This window comes from Anabrus simplex, chromosome 11, assembly GCF_040414725.1.
Source record: "Anabrus simplex isolate iqAnaSimp1 chromosome 11, ASM4041472v1, whole genome shotgun sequence".
Taxonomy (NCBI): Eukaryota; Metazoa; Arthropoda; class Insecta; order Orthoptera; family Tettigoniidae; genus Anabrus; species Anabrus simplex.
The window spans coordinates 88,557,053-88,569,627 of NC_090275.1; the positions used below are offsets into that span (position 1 = coordinate 88,557,053).

The following is a 12,575-nucleotide window of genomic DNA, read 5'->3' on the forward strand; positions in this document are numbered from 1 at the left end:
GTCCAGCTATCTCTTTCTTGGTCTGCCAATCAGCCTCCTACCAGATACCTGCATTTCTGTGTATGAAAGTAGAATTCTTGTATGTGACATCTTCATTAAATGTTCAAACTGTTTATTGGCTGGTCCACACATAAAGACTCTGCAAATAGATTGTTGCAAACAAGACTGTGCAAACAAAATGCGTCTAAATGGCACAGTTTTCAGCACCAATTTGACCACTCAGTTTTGTGGAAAAAATCACGGAGGGAATTTTACTTTGATCAATTTTTGCATTTTGTCTTGCAAGAAACTTACTTTCTTCAGCCTTTTCCAATTGCAGTAGAAGTCTGTTATAGCGAGAATTCATAGCAACGAAAAATTTACTCGCTATAGCGGATTGTCGTTATATCAGATTTTTCTGTAAAAGTTGGGGGAAAACCCTGCAAGCATTTCAATAGATGTGGAAGAGCAACCCATTGTTCAAAACTTACGTTGTCGCAGATTTCCATACTACGGCTTACTCGCAAGTTATTTTTCTAATTCTGAGACAACGTGAATGCATATGTTCAATTTCATTCTGAACAATTCTAGTAGTATCACTTCAGTGGCTTCTGTGGCACATGTTTCAGTTTTCTTATTCAAACAGTCACCTAACTTAACCCGTGCGGGGTCACGTCTGGTCGTTTCAACCATTTCTGTTTATTTTGATCCATCCTTCCGCGAACACCGTTTATTATACTTCCTACCCCTCAGTACCTTTCAATGGACTCGTCCACACTTCTGTCACACCACTGTTATCCCTATCCATTCCTTCAGTGAGTGACAAGCTGGCTATCCGGTCGTTTCGTTCACACTCGACTCCTCGTGTTACCTGTCTCTGCTCTATTCAACCATGCGCAACTCATGGCGAAGACTTATTTATAATGCGGAAAGTGCACTGTTATCATTCATTGTTGAGTAGAGGGAGAAGGGGCATTGTCTAGATGTGTGTTAAATGAAATTGAACATCATTTTAAAAGTATTTTCCATAAACAGAACTTGAATTTTTATTTTTTATTTCATCAGCAAAAGACAGTCTCATTATTATAATCATTATGTTAAAAAGTGTTTGTCTGTGTTTAAGTAGTATTATCTTATATTATTGTAACAATAATTAGCGTAGTAAGTAAGCGTTTGGTGTTTTATTGATTTCCGGTCGAAACGACCATACGCAACTCCTGACATTACACTCGGCACGCGACCTCTTGTGGGCTAACTTAACCTCATATGTTTCACGAAAATATATTCCAAGCACCAGTAGAGTAATGATAATCTTTTAGCTATAAATTACTCAGGAATAGCCTTTCCGAATTTAACCAGATGCGAGAAAATACAGTAAAATCTCGGAGTACTTTCCTCATTAAGACTATTTTTCGCTTAGCACATCGTAAATTCGAAGTCCCTATTCATGTCGTGTTTAAATCGCCGCCTTCTCAATCTTATATACTGCCTGCTCTATTCTATGCAGTTAACATGCTGCTTAATGTGGGCTCGTAGTGTCACAAACCTCCGCTAGGGGCACCAGCTAAGGCAATTTGACCACTCAGTTTTGTGGGAAAAACTTACGTTGTCGCAGATTTCCATACTACGACTTACTCGTAAGTTGTACCGACGTTGTGTTCCCGTGTATTTGCATCGAGCATTTATGTGTGTGTCTCTGGTTATAAAATGATGAATTGTTGTGTTCCTCTCTGTACATCATAGCAAGGAATCCAAATTCTTCAGGTATGAAGTTTCATGAAATCCCCCCAAGTAAAGAACTTTGGGGAAATTGGCTTAACGCTATATCAAGGCAAGGATCAACCAAGTGTAGTCAGTGGATTCCATCCAATTATTCTCGTGGTTGTAGCCTGAATTTTAGAGATGGAGATAAAACTAAAAGAAAAATATATTGAAACCAGAGAGTGTGCTTAGTCGGTTTTTGAATTATCCCCATTATCTTCAAACCAGAAAAATAGCTCCACGAAAAACTAGACAGTGACAAGATATTTCTTCGGAACAAATCTATGATGAAACAAGCTCTTCAACTGCAGGAAATACATTGGATGATGAGTACGAAATTCATGTGAACGACGATGTCTCAATCCAAATCAATATTCCAACGAGAATAGCAACAGTCATCAGAAAATCATACATCCGATCGAGAATTCTGAGACTGCAATAAAAGCTGATGACTGACCGTAATGAACTTAAAAGACTACAGAGGAAATTCGAAGACAAACCAGAAATTGATTGTCTGAATAAAGTAAAGGAAGCAGCTAAATATAATGAACGAAAGACAGTTTATCTTTTAGGCAAAATATACACAGTCAGAACAAATCACATGGTACTGTGTGGCGTGGAGAATAGTATCCCTAATGGTTACGAATATGGGAGGACACCTGGTCTTGTGTCGGCTCCATCACAAAGTACTCTTGACAGGCAGTCTGAATGGAAAATGTTGAGTGTGGTGTTGGGATTTCCCAATTAGTGAAAGAAAGACTTAGAGCTGAACATATAACTCTGACCAACAGAGAGGAGTGATTGCCTACTAAACAGTTAACTAGGTATGGCTCCTCTACGACCGAACCAGTGACAGGTTCATTTGCGTGGTCAATGCTGAAGGTGTATGCGGCATAGATAATGGAAAATCTCCTCCTCTCGATAAGAAACTATTGTGTTTTGTTGTAAACAGACTTTCAAAAAGTTCCCTATTCCTGCTGCCTACTTCATCGTTAAAGGCTTAGGAATCTCCAATCTATTCTGTTTAGTTCAGAAATGATTAATGCCATTGACTGACACTCATAGAACCAATGTTTCTATGTTCAAACATTTTGGAGATGGAAAAGTGAGAACCTGTGTGACTCATCCATGTGATCCCAGTCGTAAACTTCTCTTCAGTTTTGGCTATTACTGTTTGATAAAAAAATATGGGACCTCAGATCCTAGACAGTGAAATGGCAGCAGTGGCATAATCACCTCCAAATATGTGAAAGAAGTTTATCCCTCCGGAGAGACTTGACATTCAAGTCTGTTTGGTATTATGAAAAAACACATCAAACAGAGGAATTTGGAAAAGTTGAATGTTCTGCTGTACAAATATTTCCCCACCGGTTACTGCTGCTATTTGCTCCATAAAAGAAAACTATGCCCGTTTATAAACACAAGTTTAGACGCGGAATCGATGGTGCTCTTCGTGGAATCAGTTTATAAATTTTTCACATTCCACAACGTCATTGACAGAACACAGCAAATCCGGCTAAACAATCCAGATTGTGCGAATTTCTATTCACCAGCAGATGAAATACTACAATGATGGTTTCATCGAGTACGTTAAAATAATTCAGCTGGAATCAAAACATGGAAAACTGAAGTGTCTGTCTAATGAGCTGGCAGATGGTCTCTTGCTGACTTTGTAATCTATAGTGGAATGTGTGTCTTATCTGTTACAAAATGGGTTCTTTTATGTTCTCACTAGATGATTTTCTGGAGATGCTATAAAAGCTCTATTCAGTGCAGTGATATTGGGTGGTGAATATAATGGCACGACTGATGCACGCACTGCGTTATATGCTATACTGCTTTTCACAAGAGTTTAATCCTGATGCAAACAAATAGGCGGAGCACCTTGCCTTTGCGCTTGGACATAGATGTAGTTGATTGGAGAGGCAACCGTCGCACTCACTCGACTGTATGCAAGCTCGAAGAAAAGTAGTACATAAGCAAATTATCACAAAAATAATTTATTCTGTTATCACCACCTATTCAATACAAGCCACGTACTACATGGATGAAATCTACATAATACTATGTACACTTCCCAGGGACATATTTCGCCCCTTGTTAAGGGCATCATCAGCCTGTAGGTAACCTTAAGGTCAAATGTCTGAAACATTATCTGTTCATACATGGATTACAATGGTGTCAGCTGATCAAATCGAAGTTAGAAAATGGAGTTCTGTAGGCAGGTTTCTTCCTACGCTTTCTACTCGTTTTGATCCATCATATTCAGATGTTAGTGATAATCTCCATTTGAATGATAATGACAGCAATTCAAGACTTGAAGTGTCGATTTTCAAAGAAGTTGTTGATCGTAATATTATGAACTTGATAGTGTCAGGAATGAACTTATTTGTAACGGAAAATACGGTCGTAAAAGAAAGGTTGAAGTTACATAAATGGCAAGGCATAACCGTGGGGACACTTTATGTTTTTCTGGCAACTGTTTTGTTGATGGGCCATGTGAAGAAAAAATGCGATGAAAGACTATTGGTCAACAAATAAATTGATTGAAACTCCGATGTTCGGTAAAGTGACCTCTCTCGACAATTTCTCCCTCATTCTAAGACGGCTTCACTTTTTTGACAACAATCTACAACCCCAGTTGACAAATGGTTCAAAATTCGGCCCATAATAAACTATTTCAGAGAGAAATTCTGATCTATATTCTATCCCATCCAAAATATCTGTATTGACGAGAGCCTAGTTGCTTGGAAAGGTTGCCTAAAATGGAAACACTACATTCCATCAAAGCTACACAGGTCTGGTATAAAGGTGTTTATACTTTGCAACTGTGAAACTGGGTTTATCCCTGATTTTATTGTTTGCACTGGTAAAGATACCGAAATTGAATACAATGAAAAACTCGGAGTGTCTGGGTCAATTACTATACCTAGAGAAACTGTTGTAAAGTCAAGTCAGTATGTTGTGAAGGATACAAACTTGATCACACATAGAGAGTAATTATGTTTTTGTCAGTTTTACTGTTCCTTTCAGTTATTTGAGAAAAATATTTTCTCCACCACTGATTTCAATTAAATTGAAGATATAAGTTATATACCATAAGTGTAACTAATTACACTTTTATTAATAGAGAAATGTTAGAATCAAAATAACTTAAAATTAATGATTCAAAATTTTCAAGGGAAAAAACTCACTTCTGGTGGCCTGCAAGTGTCACCAAAAACTCACTTATCAAAAGGTTAAATGAGGAAAAAGCAACAACATGAGAAACAAAACGAAACTGAATCCATCTTTGTTAATACTGCAGTGTTATTACTGCTAACAACAAAGCTCTACGCAAGTCGTCGAACAGTATCTATCGCTTCTATGGTATTTGTCAGTGTAGACATCATTGTTGGTTCTGCTTTATACTCTCCATCATCACTTTTCTCTTGCAGCTCCTTGGACATGTGCTGATCCTGGATTTCGTCAGTCATCATAGACTCACAAACCATAACACTGTCATCCCATTCTCTGTAGTTGCTAATGGTTATGCTGTCTTCCTCCCCCACTACCTTGTGCCAGTCATCTGCTTCCATTATTTTCTCACTAGCGGATGTGACGTCATCAAGAGTGAGCTAAGGAACTGCATTGCAGGCAGATTTTACAGGATTAAGAGAAGCCAACTTCTATTGAACAAGCCTCTTTCTATAGTTTTGCTTTACTGTACACATTGTCGTAGAATTTGCCGCACACTGGTCAACAAACAAAAGGATTTTCTGGTTTTTCGCATCCAACGCATGTAAATAGTGCTTTTGGATTTGAAGTGTACTTGCTTGAAAATGGCTGCACATTTCTAAAACAACATAGACTCTTTGCCTTCCCTATTATTAGAGAAACCAAATTTTCTTTCCCACTTTCATTGCAACCTAATAGGACTGCCGGGCTGAGTGGCTCAGTTGGTTGAGGCGCTGGCCTTCTGACCCCAACTTAGCAGGCTCAGTCCAGTGCTATTTGAAGGTGCTCAAATACGTCAGCCTCGTGTCAATATATTTACTGGCACGTAAAAGTGCTTGTGCGGGACTAAATTCCGGCACTTGGGCGTCTTCGAAAACTGTAAAAGTAGTCGGTGGGATGTAACATTCTTAATCATAATAGGACCGTCAGTCTCACTTTACATGAGTTCCCAACATGATATTTCTTGCCCTTAAATTCTAAGGTTTTGTCAAGTAGAAGGTAAAAATATAGCCCTGTTTTGTCTCCCTTGAAAACCTTATTTGGGGAGTAAATCTCAAGAAGTGATTGCAGTGTAGTCTCTCTCTCTTTGTTTCTACACTCTTTGCATTCATACTAGCAGCCTCCCCTCGCACACTTCTGTACACTAGTTATGCCTGTTCCTAAATCTCTTGATCCAATTATTGGAAGATCAAAAATTGAGAGTCCCAGGCACTGTGCTAAATGAACCACCTTGGCTCAAACCATGGTTCCATCAAGTGGGATATTCAATGCATAGAATTGTTTAATCCACTACGATGACTAGGTAACCATTTTCTGAAAAAATAGGGAAAGCATGGAAAACGCCGGGAAATAAAAATGCAGAAAATATACAGGGGGAAAAACAGGGAAATCGCAAACGGTTAATGCGTTAATATGGATTCAAAAATGAGATTCATAGTCTGTAATAACAAAGCTCACGTCAACTGAAACAATTGCAAGCTGCTCTATGCAAGTATACTAACAGGGGAATTTGGTCAAAGATAGAGCCCATATACTGTCTAAAACTATGGAACAATTTTCCACTGAACGAGATGGGAGTAAATAAATTTTGAACTTAAGTCATCGATAATATCAAAATGTCTAGTCAAACAGTGCTATAAAAATTTGTTTATCTTATGCAGGAAGGGAAAACATGTTAATAAGTATATGTTAACATGTATTTGATTGCAATAGGACTAGGACCAACGTAAGTCGTGTTAAGGAGGAAAATCTGGTAACCGAGAACATACTGATGAGATTCCATTCTACTGTGATGAATGCAAATAATAGAACACAGTTTATTGACCTGGTCTTTCACACTGAAGAGGAAAGCAACGGGAAACTATCTCGCTCCTCATTTCCCTAGTACGCCTCTTCAGTGATGCCTAGGTCATCTATGACAGCTGTTGAGGATCCAACCAGCCTTAGGGCTGAATACCCAACATTCACATAATCTAAAACTCCAGAGTACCATCTCCCTCATTCTCCGAAATGACTAGCAGTCAGTAGACCTCGTCATCCATTTTATGAGGGATTGGTTTTAACAGCCAAGTTTTTGTTTTAGTGTTTTGTTCTCAACTTTTCTGTTATAGTAAACTATACTTGTAATCTTTTGAGTGTGTTTTAATCTATTTTTCTGCATATTTTAATTTATTTACAACTTTTATAGGTCTACATGATTTTGCTTGTATGAACAATGACTTAGGGCCGGTTTATTCAACCTTAGTTAACATTTAACTTCATGTTAAAATAATTTAACAGTGAACTTAACCACATTATCATTTAATCAACATTGGTTAAGACTAACAATCTGATAAACTCTCAGTTAATTTAACTACCCAGGTTCAAGCAGTTAAATTCTCTGTTAGTACAAAATATGGCAGGTGCGTTAGATGCAGAACTTCTGTATCTTGAATATTTGGAATATGATAGGCCTTTTCCAGAAAGAGTTAGCAATAATAATTAAGGTAATAATGATTAATTATTAATTATGGTTCAAGACAAAAAAACTCTAATAAATGTTGACTTCACGCACCTTGGTTTACAGCTGTATTCCAACAAAAATGCATCATAGCGTGCTAAAAAACTGCATGGTTTTGCCACTGCCTTCTAGATTCTCACTGATCGTGACTCTTGTGAGAGTTAACACCATGTTAGTGAACAGTTCCCAGGAAATGTTAGGATAAACGCAGAAATCTTAACATGCTGCTAAATTTTTAATGCTTTGTTAACAAACGGTGCGTTAGTGTTCTTTTAAGTGAGATCAAATCAAACTGGGAGTTTAAATTTGAGTTGGTATGTTAACTGATTTGAATTGTATATAGCTACTCCTGCTCCCACTGCTTCGTTGCTTGTACTTCCATCCGTATAGATTTGCCATCAGGTACTTTAATTTTCTTCTATTTTTTGGTGTCGAGTGCCTAGAAACACAGACAGGTAAAGCATTTTATTGAAAAATAAGGCATTGCAATTTAGATTAGCTGATGATTTTAATTTCATAATCATTAACTGATTTGATTTGTATATAGCTACTGCTGCTCCCACTCCTTCATCGCTTTTACTTCCATCCGTATAGATTTACAGTTGGGTAGTCTCATTTTCTTCTATTTTTTGGTCTCCTATGCCTAGAAACATAGCCGGGTGAAGCATTGTATTGAAAAATAAAGCATTTGCAAAATAGATTTGCTGATTATTTTAAATTCATAATCATTTTCCTCATCATTATCATTTTCATCCTAGTCAGTGAGTAAATTTTAAACTATCATTTAATTTCTTTTTCATCTCATACCGTGAAGGGCTTGATGTTAGACCGCTTTAAACAATCATCATAATTAACATCAGCATCCAGACATTATGGCACTATGTTTTGAAACAGATTGATATTTTATGTTTCCTGTAAATTAAACACACAAGAATTCATTATCAATTATGTTTTAATAATTCCTTCCCTAAAACTAGGATGTTCAAATTATTCACGTATGTACGGTATGTATGCAAATGCACATACAAGTACAAACACCAACAAGAAAGTGAAATTCTATTCTGAAGATTGTTCATGTTTTCAACTCTTTCATCTGTATTAGTATAATAATAATAATAATAATAATAATAATAATAATAGAGTAATCCTGTTCTTATTGTTTTTTCAGCTATGGCTTCCATAAATCTCATTGTGCTGAAGCCCTCAGCATAACGGAGGGAGACGTGGGTGTAGCATTGGAAATTCTTCTTTCACAGTACTTCAAGTTAGGTTTTAAATTCTCCTGTGTGAAGAAAATGAAGAGGAAAGCAGAACAGAATGGGTTACAGCATCAGGATAGTGACAGTGAGGATAATGAAATGTCTGCTGAAGAACGTGAATTAATCTTGAACCAACGCATGGAGGAGAAGGTGGCTATCGAAGCAATCTATGACAAAGCGTTTGAAGAAAGAATAGCTAACCGTGTGTGGGTTTTACATTTGAAGTTAGACTATATTTTAGATTTTTATTGTGGAAAGATTAGGCCTGAGAGGACAGAGAGTGATAGTGAAGACTGGGATTCTAATAAAAATAATTTATCAAAACAGCCTGTGGAAATGTGTAGATTTTTCCTGAAGGGAAGTTGTAGATTTGGTGCTAAATGTAGATTCTCTCATGTAGTAGTTCCTACTTCGCAACGATCTCAGAAGTCTGAAGAGGAAACTGAGAACCATCTCTTCCAATTAGAATTTAGATTTCCTGAAGGTAAGTGGTGAATCTATTTTTTTTCTTCCTTGGTATGTTTTCTGTTTTAATTTTATGCCCATAATGTGATCCATGGATGACTCTCTTAATAGTTTCATGTAATACTCTTGAATTAGGAGGGGCAGGGCAATTTTACCACTCCGTTGTCTTATACAAATAAACGTACATACATTCATACGTACCAGTACATACAGATACCTATCCAACATTCACTGACCATGTAGATCACCTGCTGTCCTGCAAATTCACCTTTATCGGCTACAGTTCTTTACTGTGTCAATCCCATTTGTATGTACAGTAGAACCTCATGTCTTTGGATCCTGTTAATCTGGATATCTGGTTTATCCATTATTCAGACTGATTATGTAAGTAGTAATTCTACATTAAACTCAATCATAAAAGTGATAATTTTAAATAAAAGATTTTTTAAATTCAAGACAATTACATTGACAAAATGAAAATGTTTCATTCCAAAGAATGATTATTTAGAAATACTCTGAAATAATTCATGTCAGCGCTTTCCGGGCTTGTAGGCCGTGGTCCAGGAGCGAGTGAATGTCCCGACGTTTCACCGAAGACTGCGTTCGGCATTGTCAAGGGTTCCGACTGACTTCGATAGCAGCGAAGCTCTCAGTGGAATGAAGTGCTGTTGTAATTCCACCTACTTATATAGTGCAGGATACGGTACGCTGCTCGCCTATTGGCCGCTATGGTGAGGGGCGGTCGCTGATTGGCTGTTCTTCGGCCAATGGTTGAAGCGGTAGGGAGCCCGATGTACACTGACCTGCCTTGGCGGAGACAGGCAGGCGATCACCCGTTGCTTTCTTCCGGTCTGCCGCGGCTATCGTGTCCTTCAGGGTTGGAGCTTTCAAGACTGGAAACCAGGCTTTGTTTACCCGTTCAGATTCCTCCTTACGGTTGAAGCTGTTGGTATGCTTTAGGATTTCAATGGCTTCCCTCTGTAGCCGGGCGTGATAAGACACAGTAGTTGACAGTACTTCGGTGTTGTTGTACTGTATGTCATGGCCTGCTAGCAGCGAGTGTTCAGCGACTGATGATCTATCTGTCTGTCCCAGCCGGCTATGTCTGTTATGCTCCTTCAGTCGTGTGGCGATGCTGCGTTTGGTAGTCCCTATGTATACCTGGCCGCAGCTGCACGGGATCTTGTAGACACCTGGTGTGGAGAGAGGATGGCGCTTGTCTTTGGCAGACCTAAGCAGTTCCTGGATTTTCTTCGTCGGCCTGTATATGGTTTTAACCCCATGGGACTCCAGTAGCCTCCCTATTCTGTCAGTTACTTTCTCGATATACGGCAGAAAGGCTCTAGCTGCCGTCCGCTCCTCTTCTTTTTTCTTGGTTGTTGGACGTCTGGGATGGAGTGCTCGCTGAATATCTTTAGGGCTGTACCCGTTAGTGAGTAGGGCCCTGTTGAGGTGGCTGATTTCTTCGTTTAAGTGCTGAGGTTGACAAATTCTCTTAGCACGGTCGGCTAGCGTCTTAATCACTCCGTATTTTTGTCGTGGGTGGTGGTTGGACGTCTTCTGAAGATAGCGGTCTGTGTGGGTCGGCTTGCGGTATACTGTGTGTCCCAAGTTTAAATCGGAAGTCTTCATTACCAGAACATCGAGGAAAGGGAGCTTTCCCTCGTTTTCTGTCTCCATAGTGAACTGAATACTGTTGTTAATACTATTCAGATGCTGTAGAAACAGCTGTAGTTTTTCCTTTCCATGGCTCCAGATCACAAAGGTATCATCTATGAAGCGCAGCCACACCTTAGGTTTCAGCGGTGCGGTCTCGAGTGCTTTTTCTTCGAACCTTTCCATATAGAAATTTGCTATCACCGGATTCAGAGGACTGCCCATGGCGACGCCGTCCACTTGTTCATAGAAATTGCCATTCCACAGAAAATAGCTTGTCGTGAGGCAGTGGTTGAACAAGTTGGTAATGTCCTCGGGAAAAATCCGAGCGATGTGGTCCATGGCCTCATTCACAGGTACCTTAGTGAAGAGTGAGACCACGTCAAAGCTGACAAGCAGGTCTTCGGCTTCTAGCTGGATGTTATTCAGTTTTTCTATGAAGTGGCCTGAGTCTCTGACGTACGACTGTGTGCCACCGATGTACGGTTGTAGCAAGGTGGCCAGATGTTTAGCAATATCGTAGTTTGGTGATCCAATAGCACTTACGATGGGCCGTAGAGGTACGTCGTCCTTGTGTATCTTGGGTAAGCCATATAGCCTCGGAGGTAGAGCTTCACTTCTGGAGGTTTCCCTCTTCACACTGTCTGGCAATGAAGAGGCCTTAATAAGGCTGTTGGTGTTACGAAGAATCCGATTGGTTGGATCTTTCGGTAGTCTGCGGTAGGTTTCTGGGTCCAAAATCTCTGACATCTTCGCAGTGTAATCATTAGTAGCCATGAACATGGACGAGAGTGTACTCATTCTTCCCGCGGACAAAGGGAACGCCACTGTCATCATGGCTACTAATGATTACACTGCGAAGATGTCGGAGATTTTGGACCCAGAAACCTACCGCAGACTACCGAAAGATCCAACCAATCGGATTCTTCGTAACACCAACAGCCTTATTAAGGCCTCTTCATTGCCAGACAGTGTGAAGAGGGAAACCTCCAGAAGTGAAGCTCTACCTCCGAGGCTATATGGCTTACCCAAGATACACAAGGACGACGTACCTCTACGGCCCATCGTGAGTGCTATTGGATCACCAAACTACGATATTGCTAAACATCTGGCCACCTTGCTACAATCGTACATCGGTGGCACACAGTCGTACGTCAGAGACTCAGGCCACTTCATAGAAAAACTGAATAACATCCAGCTAGAAGCCGAAGACCTGCTTGTCAGCTTTGACGTGGTCTCACTCTTCACTAAGGTACCTGTGAATGAGGCCATGGACCACATCGCTCGGATTTTTCCCGAGGACATTACCAACTTGTTCAACCACTGCCTCACGACAAGCTATTTTCTGTGGAATGGCAATTTCTATGAACAAGTGGACGGCGTCGCCATGGGCAGTCCTCTGAATCCGGTGATAGCAAATTTCTATATGGAAAGGTTCGAAGAAAAAGCACTCGAGACCGCACCGCTGAAACCTAAGGTGTGGCTGCGCTTCATAGATGATACCTTTGTGATCTGGAGCCATGGAAAGGAAAAACTACAGCTGTTTCTACAGCATCTGAATAGTATTAACAACAGTATTCAGTTCACTATGGAACAGAAAACGAGGGAAAGCTCCCTTTCCTCGATGTTCTGGTAATGAAGACTTCCGATTTAAACTTGGGACACACAGTATACCGCAAGCCGACCCACACAGACCGCTATCTTCAGAAGACGTCCAACCACCACCCACGACAAAAATA

General features: G+C 39.7%; 1 protein-coding gene across 2 annotated transcripts in view; it reads left to right on the forward strand.

Annotated features, from left to right (window-relative positions):
* The window catches only part of LOC136883441 (putative ATP-dependent RNA helicase DHX57), a 194,387-nt gene that overhangs the window by 34,300 nt on the left and 147,512 nt on the right, over positions 1 to 12,575 (forward strand). For both annotated transcript variants that reach the window (XM_067155731.2, XM_067155732.2), the window contains one exon: positions 8,625 to 9,199. In XM_067155731.2, coding sequence (XP_067011832.2) covers positions 8,625 to 9,199 — 575 coding nt within the window. The remainder of the gene's footprint in view (positions 1 to 8,624; positions 9,200 to 12,575) is intronic.